The 25,966-nt window shown below is 39.9% G+C and overlaps 1 protein-coding gene across 4 annotated transcripts in view; it reads right to left on the reverse strand.

Annotated features, from left to right (window-relative positions):
* Pex5l (peroxisomal biogenesis factor 5 like) overlaps positions 1–25,966 on the reverse strand; it is a 150,117-nt gene that overhangs the window by 63,629 nt on the left and 60,522 nt on the right. For 2 of the 4 annotated variants that reach the window (XM_028763272.1, XM_028763291.1), the window contains exons 3-5: positions 17,529–17,633; positions 8,027–8,138; positions 605–799 (exon numbers count right to left, since the gene is read on the reverse strand). In XM_028763272.1, the coding sequence (XP_028619105.1) occupies positions 605–799; positions 8,027–8,138; positions 17,529–17,633 (412 nt within the window). The remainder of the gene's footprint in view (positions 1–604; positions 800–8,026; positions 8,139–17,528; positions 17,634–25,966) is intronic. The other 2 variants (XM_028763280.1, XM_028763285.1) reach the window with 1 other exon arrangement.

Genomic DNA, 25,966 nt, shown 5'->3' on the forward strand with positions numbered 1-25,966 from the left:
GTGGAGTGTGTAGATGAAAGTTTGAACTCCGAAGTTAACTAGGATCAGGCCCACATTTCCAGCTCATTCTGTTTCTAGCTGTGAGATCTTGGACAAGTTAAAATTTAAAACCTTGTTTTCACACATTTTAAAGTTGTAATGACAAAATAAAACAGGTAAGTGGTGCAGTGACATTCCTGGATATCACAAGCTGGCAGTGAAGGCTATCATCACCATCTTGGACATTATCTTAGGAATGTTTTGTCCGAGTTTCCCCAAGTCCTGTGATGCTCTTATTTCTGTCTCTTGTCTCTCACTTGTGATAAACTGAGAATTCCTAGAGAGTAAGATGTACACTTTCCTTTAATTTTAGCTCCCAAGCATCACAAGCTCAGTCCATTGGGAGGAACACATAAGTGAATGAATCAACACTTGTTTCATGAAGCTGAACTCTCATGGCTACTCGTCTAAAAACAAAAGATGCTATACTCTTCCCAGCTTCCCAAAGGAACTTTATCTTTCCTGTTCATATGGTCACTGTTATAAAGTCATCTGTGAACATGACTGTCATATCAGCACCAACAAGACAAGGTTACTCCATAGCTGCTGCAAACCTTTGCCTTACCCAAATCTAAGGATGATGTCTCTGGCCCTCGGAGAGCCTGTGCTCTCTGCTCAGCATCTGCACTGATGAGGTCAGAGCCATCAGCTTTCTTCTTTAGGGACGAGCTCTTTGAGGAGGACTCAGATTTCTTGGCTTTGGTTTGTGTTTGAGAGACAGGTTCACTCAGGTCAAGGAGATCCAAGCCAGTGGTCAGCACTATGAGAGACAGAAGAAGACAAGAGAAGTCATTTACTCCCTGTAGTTATTATTATGCATTCAGTGTGTGTGTGTGTGTGTGTGTGTGTGTGTGTGTGTGTGTATGATCCAGAGTGTGGGTAGGGACACATCCTGTGTGTGGATGTCAGAGGACAACCTTAGGGGTTGTGCTTAGGTGCTGTCTAATTTAGTTTTTTGAGATGAAGTCCCCAGTGTCCTAGAACTGGACAAGTAGATTTGTTTGTCTGGCTTTTGAGCCCCAAAGATGTGCCTATCCTTGCTTTCCCAGGGCTAGGATCATACCATCCTATCCACTCTTCTACTTTTCTTTCTTTAAGCATGGTTTCTGGGGATGGAACCCTGAGCCTTGTCCTTACAAGCCAAGCACTTCACCGACTGAGGAGCCTCTGCAGCCCCTGGCAGTCTTTTTTTCAAAGTAGGTGTGTCAGTTGGGCACGTGTAGCCTCTATGTTGATCGGATGAATTAGGGTCAGCAATGCATTTGGGTCTCACTGGAGAGGTGTTTGATAATGCGATTGAGGGACAGGGACACATGCTGATGCCTTGACATTTAATATGCCAATTGTAATTCCAGACAACTAGCTATAAAATGGCTATACCTGTGCTTCCTAGTGGACTGACTTCATTGTACGAAATACTCTAGTGAAGGCAAAGATAAGAGTATGTTCCTATGTAAACCCAGGCAAGTCAGAATTAATAAGGCCAGCTTTGTGACATGTTCTTTTCCGAGTACAGCTCTACCTGAGAACCAGAAAGCGAAGAGGAAAGACAGTCCCTTCAGCTCTTCCTTACCTTGGGCTGGAGAGGCTGAGTGTGCAATTGGCCTGGTGGCTTCCTAGGTGTCTTCCCTCAGCTTGGGAAAGGCAAGGGTGGGCAGTGGAGCCCCTGTGCTCACCATCTCCTACCCCCACAGTCTACAGCAGCTACTATAGCACTTTCCCCAATTACAAGTCCCATGACTTCTCAGTTTGTCCTCTGAGTGGAGATTGCTTGTGATTGACAACTCAGTCCCATTCCATCTGCTTCCTACTTGGGTGCCCCCTTGGCAGAGCTCCATTGAGCTCACAGGGGGAAGTTCCTTAGTCATGCACAGTCTGCCTGCATATGTACATGAGCTAGCCATCCCCAGGTGAGTCTCTGGTGTGTGAGTGAAATTAGAAGTACCATGGTACTTCTGATGTGCCTTGAGCTAAATTTCCTGGGCAGCCTGAGCTCTAGTTGCCAAATCTGAAAATGGAGAATCAATAGTCTTATAAGTGTGGGATGAAGGTTAAATGATCCAGTGGACACAAAGCACCAGGTTTATGCTAACTACTCATTCCGTAAATGCCATTTCAGGCAGGGGAGAGGGTAGTGTCATGGTGGGACAGTTTGCATGGCATTCAGAAGCTCAGCTTGATTTATTCCCAGCAACGTGTGTGTGTGTGTGTGTGCACAAGTGCATGTATATGTGTGTATGCATGGGGTGGGAGGGCATACACACACACACACACACACACACACACACACACACACACACACACACTTCTATTTTTCAGGGACCAAACTGCAACAATTCCCCAATTCCCTCCTTTGTATTTAATCTTTGGCAGTTTTCTTTTTTCTGTTCTGTTTCCAGCCACAATCAAATCTACACACAGTGAGAAAGAAGAAATGTTCCTGAGGATAAAACAAGACTCGACAAAGGTTTTGTCTCCACAGAGGATTCTATGAAGTAAACTTATCACAAAATGGTCTGAAGGTGTCAGCTCGCCATGGCGGAGTTTGCTTGAGAAGATGGGAGCCAATTTCCAACAATGAGCTGCTTGGAGAGGGGATGCTTGTGTGTCGGAACAAAGTGGGCGGCAAGAGACTTCCAGAACTGAGTCGGTGGCGTGCTAAGCCACATCTAAGCACAGCAGGCAGCCAAGACAGGGCTGCACACACTTCCTATCCACTGAGTGGTTAAATGAAATTTCTCAACACTATTGGAGCTGCATGAAGTCTAGGCGCAATGAGACTTCTTTATGATGGAAGAACTATCCTTTTTACCTATTGTACAAACAATGAAGAATTAGCCTCTCTCTCCTAAACTTTTCTTAGAAGCAAATTTTTCTAGGAATCGTGAACTTGGGTTTTCAAAGTACATTTGCTACAAAACAGTAGCCAGGGGGTTAATTTAATCCCTCTCTGCTTCTGAATGAGTGAACTGAAAATTCAAACCAGCCAGTCATACGGTCCACTCTGCAGCATCGTGGGCCCTTTCTGTATTTGTTCTCTGTGCCTTCGTTGTTTTCTGTGTAGATGTGTAGCTGAAGCTAGATGTGCATGAAGGCCCCACTTACTGCCCATTTAATGGAAGCAGTGTCTTAGAGGTTGAAAGGCCTTGAAGCCGAGAGTCCCCTAGGATGATAACTTTGAAAGCAGAAATGGTTGGGGCAGCTTTAGGCTTCTGGAGGAGACAGTGCATTGTTGTGTGAAGTGTGCAGTAGTCAAGGCTTGTGAAGAGGGCTTACAGCTGCTCGAGCACTTCAAAGCTGCTTCACTGACTGCCTTGATCCAGTTTAAAACACTCCTCTTAGACACACAAAGGGTTGGGTCCCAGAACTTGTGTGTTCAAAATAAGAGTACAGCAATCATTAGCTTTCAAGAGAGCGTGTCAGAGTATGCACATGTATACACACATGAGTCAGAGTGTGCATGTATATACACATGTAAGTCAGAGTGTGCATGTACATACTCACATGAGTCAGAGTGTGCATGTGTATATATACACATGAGGACAGGACCAAAGAAATGCCTCCCAAGCACTTTAGCTTTACATTTGTGGCCTTTCCTACCCAGACCCCTGTCAGTTACCCCGTCAGGTCACAGGTTGTGGGTCCCATCACCTAAGTATGTTTATAGATGGAATCCAGGAGCATTTCTGAGAAGGGACTATGAAGATGAACCTGAGACACAAGCTGCTTTTGATGATAGAAGAAGGAAGTGTAAGTCAAAAATGACAGGTATCCTCTAAAATGTGAACAAGCAAGGCAACGAACATCTATGACCCGAGAGGAGTCTGACCCTGATGGCTCTGACTTCCAGAAATTTAAAATACAGATGAATGCTGTTTCACCCACCATATTTGTGGCACTGTTTCAGCAGCAATAAGAAGGTAATACAATGGCTGTCTACACTGAGCCTCAAATACAGGTATTCCATTTAAAATCTATCTAAACTTTGAGCCCGGAGGTAGCATGCAGACTCTTAATATGGTAGCTCCCTTGCCCCTTAAACTCCTTGTTATCTGGCAGTTTGCAAGGCTTGAGATATGTTGGTAGTCTCAGAAACTGTCTTTTTTGAATAACTAAATTCCACTGGCTAACATTTCCTGACAATGGCAGGTAGTACATGTGAAAACAGCCATTTGTAACCATCTCTAGGACATCTGAAATTGATAGCCTATGAAACCAGAAGGCTCTCTCAGGTCACTGCAAATGTATAGAAAAAATATATAGCCTCCTGAAAGGGCTACTCAAAGCAGAACAGAATAGCATCTAGTAGAAAGTGTTGTCTGAGATCAGTACTGTGGCACCTGATTTTAATCCTAGCACTAAGGACTCAGGAAGAGGCAGATCTCCGAGTAACAGCCCAATTGGGGCCACCCTGCCAAAAGAAACAGAAAATTCTTATTTTGATCAGTTGGTGGAAGTCATACTGTTATTAATGCTGTGCAATGAAGCATGACTTAGACAGGTAATCATAGAAATACATCTACCAAATAGATAAAGTCTAGTTCAAGAATTAAGCCAAACTTTTCTTCTTTATTGTAATATGTCATTGAATTTATTCCTCAGGTTTTTCTCTTTCTATTTCCGTATGTACCTGTATATGTTGTATATGCATATACTGCGTGTGTGTGTGTGTTGTATATGCTTACTGTCATGTGTGAGTGTATATGGATATCTTAGGTTAATATTAGGAATAACTTCCAATTGTTCTTCCTCCTTATTCATTGAGGAAGGGCCTCTGCAACCCAGAGATTGCCAGCACAGTGCATCTTTCTAGCCTGTTCTGGAGATTCTGTTTCAACTCCCAGAGGCTGGATTACAGGCCAATGGCTGAGGAATCTGGACTCTGGCTTTCATGCTAGCTTCCTGGCAAGTGCTTTAACAATTAAGCCATTTTTCCAGTCCCTGCTTCCCAGATTTCTAAGCTTTTCTGAGACATGTCATTAGCTTCATGGCTAGGTGATTTTCATAGAAATGTATCCTGTAAGCCCGATGCTAATATTATAGTTAAGGTATTTTATTATGTAGCTTATGCATAGAAGTCCCAAACATTGGTATATTAACTCCAAGTGAAAGAGTGAGATAAAAAAATTATAAAATATGAAAAAAAGTTCCTTCCAAAATAACCATTGGTTTAATGACTCAATGTCTTGCTCTTATGTGGCTTCATAAATCACAGCCAGGATCGCCACTTTTCTTCTTGATTTCTGACAGAGTCTGTCCTGTGCTTTAACATATGTCAGAGTTAATAAATTATACAAGATAATTGCAAATTTTGTCATACTACATGTATAACAATACAATCATTTTAAATATATATTGTTCAGTGGCTTTCAGGACATTTATTATTATCAGTCTGCATATAATATTGATGTACTTGCTTTTTTAAAATCAAAGGTTTTGCTTGGTCTAGTGCAGCAGTCAATAATTTCAGCTACTTGGGAAGTAAGAGAATCACAATTTTCTTTTTTTAGGATATAGAGTGAGTTCAAGGTCAGCCTGGACAATTTAGTGAGAATGTATTTCAAGAAGTGAAAAAAAAAACTATGACTATTCAGCATGTATGAAACCCTGGGTTCAATTTCCAACACAGCAAAAAAAAAATCAATCATGGACACATAATTATTTTCTCTTATTAAGCAATAAAAATATATTCTTTTAAAATTTGTTAGAAAAAATCATCATGTTGGAAAAATAATTCTTACATTGTTTACTCTGTATTGATTTTTATAAGAACTATGCTCAATAGGGATTAAAAAATATAGTGATTTTTGCCTTGAGATATAGTTCTAAGCTTGTAAAACAATGTGTGCAACACAGTATGATTGGAAATCACTGCAGGGCAGAAAAGATTCAGAGTATTACGTTATGGATTGAATGGTGTTCCACCTCATTGTTCCTAAGTAGAAGCCCCCACATTTCAGAAGGTGACCTTATCAGAAATGTGACTAAAGATGAAGCTGTCCTGGAGGAGGCCAGGACACAGTTCCAAGATAACAGATATCCTCATGTAAAGAGGAAATTTGGATACAGGTAGGTGTACAGACAGATACAATATGATCTGCATGCAGACAAAATAACATGCGAAAGACGGAGTCATACTCTTGTTACAACCAGAGGACCAATAGAAAGGACTAGAGAGTCCTGGATCAATGTCTTCCCGAGAACGTGCAGGGATGTCTGGCCACCACCTTGATTTGATGTATAGAGGTTCACTACTTTGTCATCTGTTGTCTCAGTTGTGTAGGCTGGCAACTCCTCCCCACCCCAGGCTTCTCTCCCCATTCCCCAGAGCTGGGATTACTAGCGTATGCTTCCATGTCCACTCTTTAGTTTTTAACAAGACTTCTGGGATTGAACTCAGGTTCTTATGTTTATGCACTGTAGGGCAGAAAAGATTCAGAGTATTATGTTATGGATTGAATGGTGTTTACTAACTGAACCCCTCAGGGCAGGCTGCTCCTAAGTGGCTTAGTTTCTTCATCAGTGGGAACTGAAAGGTGAGGATGAGCTTCCTTAGTCCCCTGACCCTTGTGGCATTGCCTGCATTTGAGGGACACAGGCTCTGAGTTTTCTGAGATAGCCCTGCAGTTTCACAGGGCTGAGCCCCAGCTTCAAAGGTTAGGACTAACCAGATCAGATAGTCTGAAATTCATTCAATGTCCTGCTTCGAATGCAGCAAGCACTCAGTGTTCCCGAGCACTTCAAACGACAGCTGGATTTAGAAAGCAATCACCTGGATATGATGTTAAGCAATAAAGAGGGAGGTGTCAAGAAGCTGTCCCCTGATATCAATCAGGATGACCTCCCTGGCTAGAGTCTGCCACTGTCAACACATCCCTGGATGGATTCATTCATCTTCTCAAGTAGTTTCCAAGGCAAGAATCGTACTGTTATTAGATAAGGAAACTGAGGCTCAGCTACTGTTACCAGATAGATGAGGGGAAGCAGAAGCTGGCCCCCAGATGCAGAGCCGGGATGAGCACGCATGAGCTTTCATCTCCCAAACCTTCCGATCATCTACTCTTCCACCTCTGTCACCCCACCATCTGCCACGAGTTCTCTTTCTGTAGTAATGTTTAGCAGTCTGAAAAAAAAATCACTTTCCTTCCTGTCTGATCTTCTTCACTTGGTTCCAGTGAAGTCGCCTCTCAGTTGAGTCCACTGTGGAAAAGCGGGACTACTTTAAGGAGAAAGGGAGAGAGCATATCGGTTGGTACCATCCATTCACTATAATCTCTGGTTTTCTATCCTTAAACACCACACTTTTCTTATTATTTGGAGAGCACATCTTTGAACATGAATGTTGGCCCGCTGAGGTAGATTTGGAAAGGAGGCATGTTGGAGAACTGTGGATTTGGCCAGTGGCCGGCAGCACTCATTCCTCATGTTGATGAATGTTCATTTCTATGTGTGCCAAGCGCTGAGCAGATGAGGGTATTCTGTTGAGAATGTTTAATTCCAGGAAGTGTGTGTGCGAATTGGAATGTTGAGATAATTTACACGAGAGATCAAGGAACACATTTAAATGGCTCTACACTATTGCCTGTCTGTAGGGTATTTTAATTATCATTTATAGTTTCTTAGGATATAAGTCATTTATTAACCTATGCTGAATTGTATACACTCAAAAGTCACTTGGTTGCAAACATTATCCCCCACTTAAAATGCCGAGAGCAGGGGCTGGTGAGATGGCCCAGCAGGTAAGGGTGTTTGCTGCCAACCCTGACAACCTGAGTTCCATCCCTGGGACCCATTTGGTGGAAAGGAACCATCTCTGATGAGCTATTCTCCAACTTCCAGGTATATTTCAAAATGCAAATATTCACACCTACAAATAAATAAATAAACATAGCAACCCTTCTACTTCTTTAGTAAGATTCCTGGAAGAAAAGGATTTGCGTTCCTAGGTAAAATGCACTCCACTTGAACATAGTTAGAAATGAATTACCAGCTGTGTTGGACGTCACTGGCTTTGCAATGGCCTCAGATTTGGTTTCGCAGAGGAAGTCGTCGATGGAGGGGCTCAGGAGAGGTCTGCTTTCTTGTTGCTCATTCACCAGCTGAGAACAAATGGACACGGGTGTCAAAGGGCTTCTCTGTTGAACTGTGGAAGCATGTAAATGAAAATGCAGCCTTGCAACACAAGGGGACAAGCAAGCCTACTGAAATAGACACAAACATAAAAAAAGAATGGGGTGGGGCAATAGAGAAAACAAAACATTACCATGGGGAGGGAAGGAGCCTTCAGCACTGTTAACATAGTTTTGATGCAGCCAACTTTAGTGTTAAAGCTTAAGCCTGTTTCTTTCCCTCCAGGAGTGGCTTTACAACCATCTAATGTCAACACATCAAGAAAAGACACAGTTGTTATGGGCTAATGCCACTGTATATTTGGACTGAAGGTTCTAGAAAGCGTTGGAACAGTGGCTTCAGACTCCATGGTGATGGGCTGTCATGAGGACTAGCTACTTGATGATATCTGTAGGTGAGATGTACACACATATGGACCTGTGCAGTTGGTTGGATGAACATGATTGATTTTTTCCCTTCTTAATAGCTCAAGGTGCCTAGAACAATCCCCTTCATTTCCATAGAATAGTTTAGTAGGGCATAACAAATTTTATTTGAGAGAAGATATTATGTTACCTGTCCTGGGCATCTAGTAGGTGTTTGTGAACACCTTCAGTATTCGGGAATAGATTCCTATATGTATAATCCTATTTTGCCATTAGTTCACTCTATGACTTAATAACTTTTCAATTAGACGTAAAATTCTGAGAGCTTGCTTCAGTGGGTCCCTAATCATTGGGAGTGGGCAGCTTTTACTTTAGTTCTTGTACTTCATTTTGAGCCCAGGTTTTCTACGGCTAAGGGAGAAAAAATTCAGGACTTTCTGAGAGACAGCATAGAGGTTTGATTCTGCTTATTGTCAAGAAAAGATGTGCCTCAAAGTGTCTAGAATTTTAATAACTAACATGTCGAGGTTTCAAAATATTTTAGACTGCCTCACATTATCATGCCATTGTTCCTCTGGCTCAGAGTCAATAAAGCGGGTCACAGTCACCAGACAGGACATCCAAGCACACCGTTGTTACTTAAACTCATTGAACCTCATACCTCTACTAGGGCTTTTTATAGAGAATTAAACATTTGATTCTCATGCACATTTGTGGCTATTATTGAGGGATATTACAGAGAAAGCCCTTTTTAGCGTTTCAGTTAATGGTGTTACCTATTCTTCAGTTATTGTTAGTTTTAATGCTACTACATACAAAGTCACATTTCATTGGAAATTACATTTTCTAAGGTGGCTGTGGGTTTTAACCATTTTAATTTGTTTATTTTAAGAGACATTCCTTTAGCCTATAAGTGAAATTCTGGTCCCTTTGCTTTTTGCTTCCATTCTCCTTGGCTATCACCCATGCTTATTATTGTGAAATAGTTTTAAGTATTGAGGACCAATGGGCTCACTGTAGTTTCTGGGTAAGGAATTTGAATTTTTAAAAATGCCATGGACAACTCAAGTTTAGGAATTAGCTGAAATATTTTATGACATAAAAGTCCATTGTATGATCTTAAAATGTACTTGAAATTTATGCAGGGGACAGTTTCTAGGACCCAGGCAACATGCTGGGTGTACTGATGTCATTTGTTTTTCTTACCCTCAGTATTTAAAGAAATGAACTTTTCCTGTGGATGCCATATTGTCAGGATTTATGGAGGCTGAAGGTCACCATCAAACATGGCACTGCACGATATTCTGCGACGTTCCCTAACAAAGCTGTAACGCTCAGCAGTGTGTTCTGATTACCAGCCACTGGCCCTAGTTCTCTCTGACCTGTCAACTGATATGTATAAGACAACACAATCATCACTTTAAAAACATGAATATCCTGGTTCTTTGGCCATCCCGACTTTTCTAAGGAAAGTTTAATTTCTCAAACAAATAGCTATATTATCTGTAGCTAAATTATCTTTGTGTTGATTTAAAAAACATGACTTGAGTATTTCTTCACTGTAACATTTTAGTTCACAAAAGAATTTATATACTGTTTGGTTTTGAAATGTTCATGGATACATAAGGGGCTGACTTAGGAATGGGACCTTTATCTAAATACCAAGTTCACTTTTATGTCATACACACCTTGCACACATGCTTGGAGATAAGTTTACATGATAGATGTGTGACTGCCTGTGTTTTGGCTGAGACCTGCTATTTGAAGTCAGAGGATTCTACTTGTGGCTTCAAATTGAAGCATGATAAGTTGTAGATATTTTTTCAGACTTTAGATTTTCAGATTAGGAATTCTTAACCTGTATCACTTTTAATATAGATAAATACAAGTTATATTTCAAGAACTGCTTTCTGGTACTCCCCTTTTGGAAACAGTGATGAATTATGAATTTATGCCTGAATCCTGATTCTGTGCACATGACATGCAGAACAGGCATGACTTATTACAGTTTAGAATATTGGGATCTTCAATCTCTGTAGATAATTTCTTAATGCTAAAAACCATTCCATTTATTTGGTGAACCCCAGGAAAACCATTGTTTATATCAACATGTAAATGGAAAACAAGGGAAAGGGACTATTGAATAAGAGCTTCCTTGAGGAAAACGTGCTTGTCAAACCAATAGAATTTTGTTGTTGTTGCTGAGTCGCTCATTCAAATTTCAGATGGTTTTCCCAGAGGAAGAACCAGTGGTCCTCTGGGTTCACTCAGCACAGGAGGAAAGGGAACCAGGAGATGCTGGCTCAGAAAGATTCCAAGAAGCCCAGCTCAGAGTCATGGCTTTCTATTCTTCTAGACCCTTTGTCTGCAGGCCGGTGCCTCTTCAATGTCCAGTGTCCAGTGACCACTGCTGACTCCAGGATTGATGAAAACACGGACAGTCACGTCACTAGGTTATTCTTGAGGTTTTGCTCCACAGACACAAAACAAGAGGGCACAGCTTTTAGAGTTAGCGTTTCCCATGCTGGATCAGAGTGGCGGTGCTCTGGATGAAGTGGGATGGTGCTGGGATTCCAGGTAAAGAAGATGAAAGATCAGATGACAGATAGCATGGAACAGCCATTAAAATGGTCAGAAAGAGTTCGGGTTTTGATGAAGATGTGGAAGATGAGTTAAGAGACATCATGAAGACAAAGGACGAGTCCCTTGCACGGTCTGAGCTTAGACACAACTGCAGCTCACATCCTTCACTGCTTCCAGTGGGGAATTTCCATGAAAAACTTGTTCAAGAAATGGCTGCCAAATGAGACAAATGGCTCAGCAAGAGCGGAAGACACACACAGGTGTATCTCACATGGTCCAAGTGAATTGTATCTTCGGTTTATGGACTTAGCATGATTTTAGGCTCAGAAGGGTTATTTTTAAGTGTCTAGACTGGGCCAGCTTTCCCCATGCCTCCTTCTCCTTCTTAACCAAGAAGGTGGTTTTTCTTGTGGTGCTTTAAGAATAAAAACATCTCTTTCAGGTCATAAAGGAAATGCTCAAATTGAATGGAGTCTAAGACAATCCCTCTAACCTTTACTTACAAATTGTATGCTACGGATTCTCTCCTTATTCATCAGCAGGAGAAGGTTTATTGACTTTTAGATTGACTTCATTTCATTTGAAAATACTTTATCATTTCCCGTAATTTAAGGCTTAGGGTACAAAGCACATTGGAGCTACTATAGTGTGACACAAAGGTTTCTAATTCTTTGCTAATAACTGAGTCAAGTCTTTGTAATTTTGATAATCAGATTCTTAGATTAACCAGATTATGATAGATGAGTTTAGAAGGGTCACTTCCTTAGGTGTGAGGGTTTTGTCTTGCTCTGTTCACATCTTTCCATTTCCATTTTCACTGAACTATGGCGTCTTCTCAGTGTTTGTATCAGTTCAGAGGTCACCTGGGATGTAGCCCAGTAACAGAACATGTGCTTAGCAAGTGCAAGGATCTAGTTTCAATTCCAAGCACACATGCAAATAGGCCCCATGATGGTAATGGATGCTTACTTCTTTTGCAGGAGTCCCTACAATGAGTACACCTCAACCTTCTTTAGTGCAGGGCAGTGAGCACCTTTTTGAATCATCTCCATATCTGTGCTTATGTGGTACCACCCACTGCCTTAGTTATAATGTATTCTTCCTCATTGGACTACAACTACAGGACATTAGAGATTTTATTAAAAACTTTTGTGCATGCTATAGTAGTGGTTTAATAAATGTGGACTGGTTTTAATGCAGCGTAACTGGCTGATTATACAACAGGATGATCATGTGGGTATCCTGGACTTCATACTGAATTTGAGTGACCCACGAAGAGATCAGTGGTCTTTCAAAATGTTTAACAACTTCCTAGAAAGCCTTAACCTAGATATTCAGACACCTCTCCTTCCAGAGTTGTGTCTTCTAAATGGGGCCTATGGTGGCACCTAAGAAACATTTTGTAATGCTACCAAGGCTGCTAGTTTTCCTACAAATAGGTGAAGAATATCAAGAATTAACATCTGAAACAGTGGACATTCAGGCCTATGCTGGCCTAGTGCCATCACCGCTGGGAAGAAGGACATGGACATAGGTGAACAGGAGGGCAAAGCCTCCCCAAGACATAACCACTTTTATTTTAAATCAGAAACCTGAATCTGGAGAATTTGATAGAAAATCCGTCAGCAGACACAGAAACTGGGGCTACTATAGAAGAAGACGGTAGGTGGGGATTTTCATGAAGGGCTTCCTTGTAAGTCAGGATTCAAAGACAACTGAACTATTATTATACTTTATTGGTAATCAAATATTCAGTTAAATCATTTCAACTGAATTGTGACCTATTCAGCCTGGTCAGGTGACATGGCCAGTAGATGTTGCCACACAGACGCAGGGAACTCCACCCAGCTCTAGTGGATTACTGTTTTAAAACTTTATTTGAGAATACGCTGAACTCCATTTTTTACCTCTTCTAGTTTCAATGTTTAAAAATTATATTTTATTATGTGATCTATTTGAACCAAATTATAAGGCAATGTTTTACTTAAAAATACTTCTTTTATTTTTGGGGATTATAATATAATTCCATCATTTCCCTTTCCCAGTTCCTCCTTCCAAACCCTCCTCGATCCTTTTCAAATTCATGGCCATGTTGGAAAATATTTTACTTTTAAATAAATTCTGTTGCCTACTTTTTGACTAAAATTTAACTTTATTATCTTTAAATAAATCTTTTACTTAGATGTTTTATTAAAAGAAATAGAGTGATAAGTTTGTGTTAGCATATTATTAAGTATTGACAACAAAGCAAAATGCATGTCAGGTAATCAAACAGTATATAATACATTAATCCATAGAAACATTGCTGGTTTCACTTAAGGTTAATACTGTACTCTGTTAATTAAGCATTTCAACACTTAAAGAATCATTTTTAAAGTTAAAAACAACAAAGCTAGTGTGCTGTCCAGTTTTAATTGTCAACCTAGAAACACCTGGGAAGAGAGTCCTTATAATAAATTATTTAGATCAGTTTGGCCTGTGGGCATGTCAGTATGGGATTGTCTTGATTGTTAACTGAGGAACAAACACAAAATCCACTGTGGGTGGTGCCATTCCGTAAAAGGGGATTCTAAATAGTAATAGGGGAAAGCTAGCTAAGAGTGAGCAATCAAGAATGCATATATTCTCTTTTTCTTCTTAACTGTGGATGTGGTTCGTAGCTTTCTACCATGACTTCCCTATAGTAATGGATTGTGTCCTGGAATTGTAAACCAGATAATCTCTTTTTCTCTCCCAAGTTGCTTTTCATGAGGGTATTTGTCACAACAACAGAAATAAAATCAAGGCAGCTATAAACTGGAAACAACTGATAAATAGTCTCATGTTTGTAACATTGATATAAGTCATACATCCCTCAAACAGTCTAAGTTTAGAGCCTGGCCATGCCTACTGTGATACCCGAGGGCATCAGGTCCCTGTGTACTAACTGACCAGGCCCCAGCTCCATTGCTATGCTAGTTCTTTTTATCTTGGTCAAATATCCTCCAAACCCTTGACTTAATCTAATGATCAGTCCATCAGGCTTTCTCCAGGCCGGACAGTTAGATGTATACAAATTCACATTCTCCACATTCGTGGAGAAAGGAACTGACAATACCATTGCACAGTGGGGCAGTCTTATTACTAAGGGAGGTAGGTACGCATCATTAAGGCAATCATTTTAAGTTGATGATAGGAACCCAAATGAGGCTATGTTTAATAATCTTGAGAATGTTTTCCCAGTCAAGGGCATTGCTCTTTCTCCCTTTATCATACACAGGAAAATTAAATTCCTACTGAGTGTAAAGAGTGGGAACAGATAGAACACACAGGTCGAGGAGGAAGAAAAATGCCCTTTAGGCGGGAGAGATGTGAAACTCAGTTCTAAGACACTGTCCTCTGTAGGAAAAAGGAGCTGGGAGTACCTTGATTTAAAAAAAAAAAAACCCTCAGGAAACCAAATTTGTCAAAATGAAACTTTCACTAAGAAAGTTAGACTCGTTCAAAGGAATCCTCTTTTTCAATGGGATAATATTTGGGTACATGGGTACATAAAATTGGTTTGGTTATAGTATTACAGTTTAATGCATATAATACATTATATATTATAATGTAAACAATAAAAACTTGACACTACAATAATCTTCAGTGCTCATTAACAAGTACAAGTAATTTCAATAACATACTTTATGTAATTCAGCATGTCCAAAATATTTTAGCATGTGATCAATAAAAATTATTAATGTGATAGTTTTCATATTTTCAAATTAGCCCTTCAAAAACATTTCTCTTTCTGAAAAATTTTGCAGCATGTCTCAAATGCCAGAAGCCAGAAGTGCTCAGTGGTCAGTAGCCTCAGCACTGGACAGCACAGCACTAGGATTAGAAGCTTTTAACTTAACGATTTGGCAATTTATGTGTTTTTCCTTCAGACCTTTCACCAATGCATGCCTTTTAAAAACTATCTGAGTCGGCATTAACTTAGGACAGCACGAGCTTGAACTTGTTTGTCTCTATAGAATTAGTAATCACACTTTCCGGGGTCTAGGCTTTGAATGCAATCATCTGGCTAACTCTCCTGCTTTGTTCCATCGTCTGAAGGTGCTTCCACTGGAGAATGGCTAGCTATATCCATCTAAAAGTTCTAGAACAAACCATTATATTCACAATCTTAAAGTGCTGATATACTGTGCTGCTGAATAAATGTTACTGAACAAGGTAATGTGATACAGTGGCTTATTCTGAATTTATCTTTTATAATTATCCCAAAAGGATAGCAACTGGCTTCAGACATATCTGGCATCTATGACATGACAGCTGGCATCGATAAACCAGGGATGAAGATGAGTTCTTGTACTCTGTAACATGTAGTGCTATGCCATAGGGGACTTTACAAGAGACACTGGAACAAACATGTTAAGACACTGGGACATTCACACAGGTTAACAAATGTGTCATGGCAGACGGACTGGATGCTGTGGTTGCCATGGGAAGTACTCACTTTTTCAGCTCACTCTGCTTCTTTATGGCTTGTGCATGCCACTGGCGCACACCAGGGGAAAAGCCACTTGTGTGTCATGTAAAAGACATTATCAGCTAAGAAAACTACATTTGATTGAGAAATTATTCTATCACAGCTGCCACGAGTTCCATAGATTGTCATTACATCAGGTGCATCACATTTATGAATCAGAAGTCTGCCTGCTGATTCATAAGCTGGCCAGTGTGCAATAAGAATAGGAAGCATCAAGGAAAGCGTCACACGATCTTCATGCAGTAAAGTCATAATCAGTGTCTCAGAAACAGTCAACACGACACTAGACAGAGATTTCAAAGGAACTGGGCACACACAAATGTTCTGAATGGGAGAGGATGATGATATTCATGATTTCTTCTCTAAATTAAAAAAAATCAAAAATATCATTGTACATGAAATCTTAAATTCAAGCTTAGACTATAATGACAATATTATACATGTGGAAATGACTACTGGGATATAACAGCAAAATGTAAGGCCCTGGAGACAACTGGAGCCTGTCTTAATTGTGGTATCCCATGGTGCTGTGGTATAGCACAAGAGTCACCATTGGCATAGCCGTGTGGCTCATCACCTGCTAGGAATGCCAAGGGCTCACCGGGCAATCGTTCACAGAGGTATTGTGGGCTGGCTATTTTGCATATGTTATTCACAGGGATCTGACTCTGATGAGCAGGTGATCATTGTAAAATGGTATATACTTCATTATGCCAACTTGGAAAAGGATTTGATTACACGGAAGAAGCATCATCTTTTCTTTATGGACAACAACAAACCCACCCTCAGAACATAAAATTTATTCCCCAATCCTAGAAATCTTTAATAACTTAAAAATTTATTCAATTTCAGTGTTACATAATTTTCATTACTTACAACGTGGCGTTTAGAATAAAATAAAACCACACATGTTGGCAGCAGCTGGGGACCAGATCTGCTGATATTCTGAAAATAAGCCGCCATAATTCAGCATTTGACAGAAATGCGCTTCACGAGGGCTGGAAATGGCCATCTTTCTAATTCTAGGCGTGTGCATAATCGGAAGAGAATCACGGCATTTACGAATGCGTTATGGAAGAAATGAAATGTTTAACATAACAACCTAATCTAAATTATAAGATAAATGCAAGAAAAAATATTTTTCATCTCAGAATTCAAAACTGAGAATTGCACAGGGTGGCAATGAGTCGTGCTATAGATATTTATGGTGACTTTTACAGGGTGTTTCGGGAGTCCCCGGGCAGGGGCAGGATCAGTTTCAGCATGCCTTCAAAGGCAAGTGGAGACTTTTTTCTATGTGTGTTACAATAAAGGCTGAAAATGGCCCTTTCATGCTCAAAATAGAGATGGTGTTTCCTCATCAAGGCCACCAAGTATGGGGAGGAGCAGAGAGCCATTTTCTGCATGGAGATTTGGGGACTTCCGGCTCATCCCTGTAACTTAGTTATCAACATAAATATGCATAGACAAATGTGTAGTATGCAAAGTCACAACAGAAATATATTTAACATTTAAGAAAATTTAGAGCATCTACTGGTAAACTGACATATGTATATAATATGACTGGATTTATTCAGGAATTCAATTTTTTTTTTTTTGCTTGTTATTGGTATTTCTCAAAGTTAACAAGACTCCTTTTAAAGAAGTAGAGTGTTATACTTGTACAGATATTGTCTTAATTTTTAAAACTAATGTTGAGTAATGAAAATTAATATTCATGATCAAGTACTGATTTTTTTCAATTTTGGCTTTCATTTATATTTGTCCAGTTGTTTCACTGAAACTGCCTTTAAGCGATTGGCGTGAGTTACTGCTTTTCTCTTTTTTAGCTGATGATCACATTTTTTGATACATTAACATATGTCAGCTTCCTACAGGAACCCTATGGGTCTGCCCACCTGTGATGTCACAGTAAGGAGGGGCTTTTCTTCTGCAGACTCCTCCCTCGGTATCTCCTTCATCACCATGGCAACAGCCTTATCTGCAGCCCTAGAGCCTTTTCCCTATAACAGTGAAACCAACAACGAATGTGTCAGGAGGCGTCTTGAAGTTATTTATGACAAGATAGGCTAATGTTTAAAGAGCAATCCGACATGAGTGAAGAGGTGGGCGGCTGCCAGAGAATCTTGAGGCTTTTGGCTGAGGAGAAAACACACAAAATCTGAAAGATTATTTGTGAACTTGTAGTTAGCTACTTTTTCACCCTCTACAGCGGACCTGTTTAACATAGTATTTTTATATGTATAATATATTTGAAGGCAATTAACATGAAATGAATATATTTTTATAGTATCAGTTTTAGCATGCTATAACTTCCTTGTATTCATTTGTAAATTATGACTAGACAGCCCCGAGATATTTGGTTTAGGGCAGAGATTGAGCCAGGCTCTGATTTGCTGAGAGCTTTTGTTGGGTGGTCTTTGAAATCTCATGTTTCAGTGAATTTGGCATTAGGTGTATATTAACGTCGTCTTGTAAATATTCTACAGTGGCTTCACATAGCAGAGGGTTCTGTGAGATGGGCTCACCTGAGTGAAGGAGTATTTTTTCTCCTAATTTTAATGTCTTTGAGACCAAGAAACATCAGTACAGTTTTAGAAATGTCTTTTAATTGAAGAATTTATAAATACACAAGTAAAACATTCCTGTTGAGGCAGATCCTGTTGGGGCTGTCTCTGGTGTCAGTTCCTCTCAGGTAAGGAGAATTGTGAGTCACCAGGGATGTCAGCCTTCTGCCCTTTGAGTTGACCAGAGTCTCAAGTTTATGAGAGTAAATATAAGGAGGTCATCATGGAACAAAACAAAGCATCACGTTCCCAATATTTTCAAAACAAAAACTTTGATTTTTCTCAGGTCTCTTGGCAGAACATCCTTGGAGAAAATCATTTTTACACTAAGAACACATATATTTGTGTTGTCAATCTACTCAAGCTATAGCTGTTTCACAAGAGACACATGGATGGGTGCTGTGTGTGTGTGTGTGTTTAGGTGTTCCCAGGATATCTAGAAAGCAGATCCCATTTAGGGGTCGGACCGTCCATTTACTCAGGTTCTAACTTCCTAAAATGGAGCCAGTTGCACCTTATATTTATTGAATTAAAGGAAATCTTTTTGTACAGTTAATACACTTTAAGATGTGTGAATCTGTTGATAGTTCTGTAGCTTTGTTTTGGCTTAAAACTATATTATTAAGTGACCATGTGTCCCTTTTAAAGATTGGATCGCAAGTACTAGGGCTCTTCTTGGATGTATCAGTAATAATTTTCATATGTGATCTCAAAAGACTATGTGGCCTTGATCCTTAGAGTCACTGACTTCAGAGAGAATACAGGGAAATGATGTTTCATTGCAGTGCCAACTGGGGTAGAGAAGAATTCCATGTTTCCTCATTAATGAAGCAGTGTGACTTTCTTAAAATAAATAATAGCACAATTCTGAATTCTGGGGAAAATGTATTGGGGTACTCTTACGCCATTTAACAAGTCCTTCAGATATTAAAGTAATTTGAAACAGTGCATGCTATTAACTTACTATATGTTTAGAAGCTATGCTCATTTATAAAAAACTGTTTTATAACATTTATTTCTGCAACTTTTCTTTTCAAGAGCAAAATTATTTGCGAAGAAGTCTTTCCATGCTCTAAGACGTTCTAATATTACAGCAATAAACAAAGTGGCATGCTTATAGTCAATTCCCTACTATATGTAAAAGAGCGAATCTAGTATTATAAGGTATAATTGAAAAGCAATAACTTAGACTCTTCTTGCGATGAGAAGGAAGATATCAATTGATAAGCATCTCAAAAAATTTCAGGTGAATTTTGAAAAAAAAGTCATTATTTGAAATGCTACCAATCTATAAACTACAAAGAGAGAAGTTTTACATGTGCAACTATAATAGCTAGAATTAGCAACAGACATGCTTTTTTTTTCTTTTTTACTAAAACAGAAACAAAAACCAAACAAAAATTAGTCCTTTCATGCTGAACTCTAGAACAAAGCAGTGATCGGCTGGAAGGTTGAATCATAAACACATGCGGGGCTTTGCATTTCTTGCAGAAAAACCCACCAAAGCCAGGGTCAGGTCACTTTTTTGAAGACAGTGCCATTTTTTCTTCAAGGTTACACCTACTACCTGGAAAGAGTCATGATACTGGGTTAGTTCCCTATTGCAACTGTTGGCTTTAGAGCTAACACCCCACGAGCTTTGTTGTTTAACAATGTGGTACAGTCTGAGCACAGAGCGGAGGTCTGTGGGTAACATCTTTGTGGCTGCAGAAAGGGTATTTGAGAGCCTACCACGCCCAGGGTATCTACTCACCTATCAAAGACCCCTCCCATTCTACTGTCCCCGTCATCTGATGTCCTCCATCATGCTGCTATTGCTGACTTTCCCCTAATTTGTAGGATGCTGCTACTAAAATTCCTAATGTGGCCGGTATGCGATATAGCAACTCTGTTCAGTTTTGCCATCAGTAGCTCTCAGTGCTAACAGAGGAGCTGCCACGGTGTGAGGTTCTTTATAAGGTCAGTTGCTTAACACAGTCAAAGAAACCCAGACACCCAATAGTTCAACTTTACAAAAAGAATGTGACAAAAGGTTAACACCGACTTACTATTTCAAACAACACGGAGATGACAAAATGAAAATACAAGTGGAAATACACTCAAGCAAGAAGTAAGTTATATACTTCACACAACATGAAGCCATCTACTCCTACCTTATACTGAACAGGAACAGGAAGGAAGTGGATGAGAAGGTGATTGAATTTATCTTATTAGGATAGCCTCAGCTATGATTTTAAACATGTCTTTTCTGATCTCAAGTGAAAGTCACTTTTGCTCATGACCTTGTTGGATTTTTTAAGATGTTTTTAACTAGGAAACATGGTATGCAAAAGGGTAATGTTGTCCTTGGTGCTTTTCTGGGAGAACTCCATGATGCCTCTCCTTTCTCTACCACTGCTTTCTTCAACAATAAGATGATAGCCCTTTAAACAATACTTGAGCACAGTCTTTTCAACTACCACTAGGAAACTGCGAATATATCACCAAGACACAGCGTTCTGGCAAATGGCATGAACATTTGTTATTTCAAAAGCCTCACTTTGATTCACTGCTCTTCTTTGGTGAGAAGGAGTGGAAGGTACAGTGCAGCACTGGGTGTCACAGGGCCGTCAAAGGGTTGGGGAGCCAACACAGGTGTTGAGGTGAGGATATGCTGCTATACTCTCTGCCTCTCAGAGGAGAGGATGAAGCCACCTGGAGATGATTCCCCGAGCTCAGCATTCTGTTAGATACCCGACAAAGTTTTGGGTATTGGATCTCATGATAGCTTGTTTGGGTTGGGGGGCAGGGATACAGTTCAGTTGGACAGTTGAAAGTAAGATTACAAATAAGAATGATTTGGCCACAGCTCATCTGCATCTGAAGCATAGGAGAAACCCAGACCTGCTGGTCTCACCTGTGTCCACACTTCCTAGCACACCATCACATCTAAGGGCTGAGGGCAGCTCTCCTCCCCTCCACTGAAATGACTTATTTAGGATATCAGTCAATCAACACATATATATTCTCATTCGAAAGCACAGTTCTAAAATCTGCTTTTGTTTCTTTGCTCTTCATGTGCAACTAACACAAGCATTCCATGCATGAGATCCTTTTAGTTTAGATCATTGCAGCTTCATAAATGTTAGCACCCCTTTGGTTCTTATTAATGCTGAGTGCCAGCCTGACATCTTTGTGAAGGTTTCCTTGACATCTAAAACACCTAGCATGCACGATACACAGATACTTGCACGATACACAGATACTCAGTCCATCTGTAATCAATTGGCTAGTTACAGACTTTACTACTGCTGCTGTGGGGTTTGTAATGTAAAATATGTATTGCATTTAATGTGTGTGTGTGTGTGTGTGTGTGTGTGTGTGTGTATGTGTGTGTGTGTGTGTACGTGAGAGAGAGAGAGAGAGAGATGAGGGAGGGAAGGAAGGAGGGAAGGAAGGAGGGAGGGAGGGAGGGAGGGAAGGAGAGAGAGAGAGAGAGAGAGAGAGAGAGAGAGAGAGAGAGAGAGAGAGAGAGAGAGAATATGTGGAGCTTAGACTTGTGGTTGGTTGTTCTTTCCTTCCACTATGTCGGTTCTGGGGTTCAAACTCAGGTCATTAGGCTTGGCAACAAGCGCTTTTACTGCTTGAGACATCTTTTTGGCCCATGGAGTTTGTAATTTTAAGAAAATGTTTTAATTATCTTTAATCTTCTTTATCAGAAATACTAAATAAAGAAATGGAAATGTACCAAGATTGAGAAAAAGCAAACTATGACAAAATTAGATACCCCTCTTAACCTGGAACTAACACAGATTTAAGATATAAGCTTTGAGTTTTGATTTTAAAAATCAATACATACTGTTATCCAAAATGGAGAAACATCAGAAGTGGGAGAATACAAATAGCACCTAATACCTTCCTAAATGTTCCCCCACACACTATATCTTATTTTGACAATATTAGAAATTAAATATTTCTTAGGATATATGTTCAACATATTCATGCTCATAATTGTGACTGATTTCATATGTACTCACAAACACATGCACCTGCCATCTTCATAATTTTGAAATGTTACTCAGGTCATGCTAAACACTAATCCCATTCCTGAGTTCTGCACTTGGGGCCTCAGTGCCTGCAGGAAGCTGGCTATGGGGAAGCTCATTGCTGACGGCTACCCTTTGCTGGCTTGTGCCGAGCAAGATGAACATTCTTTCTCTTAGGAAGGTAAATGCCACAGTAAGTGTCATGATCTCTTCAGACCTCAACAGGAGAGAAGGTTAGAGTGGAGCTTCTCAGTGACCTTTGAGCACTGACAATCCCTCCCTTCCATTTCGTGCACTTTCCCAGACAGATACACCAATGTTGACCTCCAACACAAACCAGGCTTCTGCTTGGGCTGATCTTGACTATCCTTCCCACCCTGTGAGACATCCCTATGCTCAGTGTTTTTTTTTTTTTTTCTTTCAAGTTGTGGAAATGGGACTAAATGTAAACATACTGGTTCTTCTTTCTCACCATCTTGAAGGGAGCTTTGTGTTTGCCTTACCCAATGTTTTGCACCTTAAAAAAAAGAGATATTTTTATTATGTGTGTGTGCACACAGAAGAGGGAACTAGATCCTTTGGGGGTTATAGGTAGTTGCCAGCTTGCCTAGTACCCCAAATTTCTGAGACATACATGCAATGTGAACCCCTCGGAGGTCCTTACTATCATCCTTTAGTAGGATGTGCCCAGCTACCTCTTATCAGTGAAACTGCCTCATGAGAATGAAGACTGTGTTTATTTCTCCTGAACCATTTCATATTATCTGGTGTAGGTCTCTGTGGGCACATAGATGTTTAAACACAACCAGTACATACACCTCTTAGATGTCCATTTTCTAGTTATTTAAGATGCTGATATTATATAACATGGCCAACTTTGGCAGAAGGTGATCTTGAGTTAGCAGGGCAAGTTTTAATTAGATATTTGAGGAACTTCACACATTCAAATAAACATTCATTAAAATTAATAAAGTGTTGCAGGGTAAAGTTGCCTGAAGTTTGCTCTGAAGCATAAACTTTTGTTTTTTTTTTTTAATTAACAGGATCCATTATTAGCATGCCACTTGTTTTTCTGATGTCAAACATGGCCCGCTTCCCTCCCACCATTTCCGCAGACATATCTACCCTCCAGAGAAGGTCAAGGCAACAGCAGGCATTCAGGCCTCCTCCCCTGCCACAAGTTCTGGATTAAGAATGTTTTAGTGTCAGGCTCCTTATGACTAAGAGGCCTGGAAACCACTCATCACTTCATCTCAAGAGAAAGTCCTTCATTATGCTGCAGGCAACTTCCTCTACTTAGGGTGAAATGATTGAAAGCATTTCTTTTCTTCTGAGCTTATTTTTATATTGGAGATGCCATAAATAACATATCTGAAAATTAAATAAATATAGACTATATTTCTGTATGATAAATATCAAACCTGTTATATTTTGAAAGGTCATGGATTGCTGTGTGAAGTATACATCCCCTAGACATAATCCCAGGGTAGTGCTTTTATTATTTTTGATTTCTTGTCAAATATCACAGATCCATAGATCATTTGCAAATGAGTACATGTTGAGGGGAGTTAGTTTTAAGGAAAAGGAAAAATTGCTTTTTTTTTCATCAATAGCTCCTCTTTCCTTATTCAGTACAAGCAGTCTTATATGAATGGACACAAATCCCAACACTGGTGAAGAGCTGATACAAAGGTTGTTCACCACTTGGACATGTAGGTGCTGGGACTCTGCTGGGGCCCAGGAAGGAGGCATGGTTCTTTTCTGAAGAGTTTTGGGACCTGGCACCTACACGTATGCGGAAGGTCAAGCTGCTGGATAAGATGATCTTAGAGCCACATGCAAATATTGGATTCTTTTGTTATCTCCCACATTGTCTATAGTTGGAATGCACTTCAAGATAAACAGAACAAATGTGAGTCTCTACAGATAAATATGTAGTTACTAGAAAAAGTTCTTTTGGGTCACTGGGCCTTTTTAACACTAGGGTTGAGGTGCATTGTCCAAACTCTAGTACATACACTAAAGGAAAGAACAAATGATAAAGAATTTCATCCTCCTGGAAAAGTGGTGGTTTTTAAACGTTGGATATTGCTACCCTGGAGAAAAGGTTAATTTGGAGTTCTCTCCAACTCCTTTCTTGAAAGACCATACATTTAATGTATAGTTACCAAATTACTGAATCAGAGTTAGCAAAACTACCTAAATGTTATTCAGTAGAATCACCCTGTATCTGTCTTCATTCTGGAGGCAAACTATTAACTAGGGAATTGGAATTCACCTCTTTAGGAATATTTCAGGAAAATTCTATTTATAAATGATGCTCCAAAATTATGGCTCTGGAACCCAATCACTTAGTAGCTTTCCTTATGTTCTGGGAGCTTTATGTTCTGGGGAGATACAAGGTTTTGCTTTTGGTTTTTTTCTTCTATACTAGTCACTAGAACACTATATAGTTTGACATAACAGGAAAAAGTGAGTTCCAGAAAGTAGGCCAAATTTGTATGCTCCCAGGTCAGAAGGTCTGTAGCTAAGGTGCCCCAAGTCTTGACGTTCCTAAAACAACCCAAGAAGAAAGCAAAGCTATGGGAGTGCCTGCCCTACTATGCTTTCCTAACCAGCATCCAGGGTCACTGGTGATGTGTGGCTTTGCTTTTTATTTTATACCATAAGTGCAGATAAATACCTCCTTAATTTTGTGAGGAGCAGGAGGAGTCACAGAGAGATGTTGCCTTTGGGAGTCACAGTCAGTCCAGCCAGGTGTGGCCACGGGGACAAGCAGGTACAGGTGCCAGTCAGGGAGAGGATGATAGGACAGTGGGCCCATTGACCACAGTGCAATTAGACTCAAAATAGAGTTTCAACTGCAGCTTTGCCTTTTATAAATATTCTCGATAAGCCTCTATTTTAGTTTATGGTAATGAAGACTATATGCTTCAAGAATATGACAAATCCCATGAAAACATTTCCCACCATGCTTGGCATAGGAGAGATAGACAATAACTGCTGAACTAGGAACTGTGGAGCCCATGGACTCTGTCAATCTGAAAACATAGAATAATAATATGCTCTTGTTATATTAACTCATGGAGTAAATGCTAATAGATCAATTTAAGTGGTAGCTTGTCTCAACTCTCAGAGTCTAACTGGTCTATTGTGATTTATGTATGATGACATTGGCTTCAATGGTGTCCAGAGGGGACTTTACATGATAAAACTGGAATGAATGGGTATTGAAAATAAGACCAACTTCCCTTTTTATAATTGCTCTTGAATTTCTCATGAATCAGCAAATCCAGGTTCAGTGAGAGACCCTATTTTAAGAAATAAGGTGGAAAGTGAGAGAGTAAAAAATACTTGCTATCAGTATCTGACCTATACACACACACACACACACACACACACACACACACTCATAGACTCACGTAAGCACGTGCATGTACACACACACAGACTATCTATCTATCTATCTATCTATCTATCTATCTATCTATCTATCTATCTATTGACATATCTACCTACCTATCTACCCAGCAAAAGACAAAGCCACAAAACATTGCTCCATTTTCTTCCAGGCCATGTTTATTGGTATCTGGAAAGGCTGGGCTACGGAGACAACCAGGAGAGCGATTCTATAGTCAGTATTTAGATTATGGCTAAACCCAAGACTCCCATCTGTAGCTTACCTATCTATAAATCATATCTATCTATCTATCTATCTATCTATCTATCTATCTATCTATCTAT

The sequence above is a fragment of the Grammomys surdaster genome, unplaced genomic scaffold (assembly GCF_004785775.1).
Source record: "Grammomys surdaster isolate TR1022 unplaced genomic scaffold, NIH_TR_1.0 62, whole genome shotgun sequence".
NCBI classification, from domain to species: domain Eukaryota; kingdom Metazoa; phylum Chordata; class Mammalia; order Rodentia; family Muridae; genus Grammomys; species Grammomys surdaster.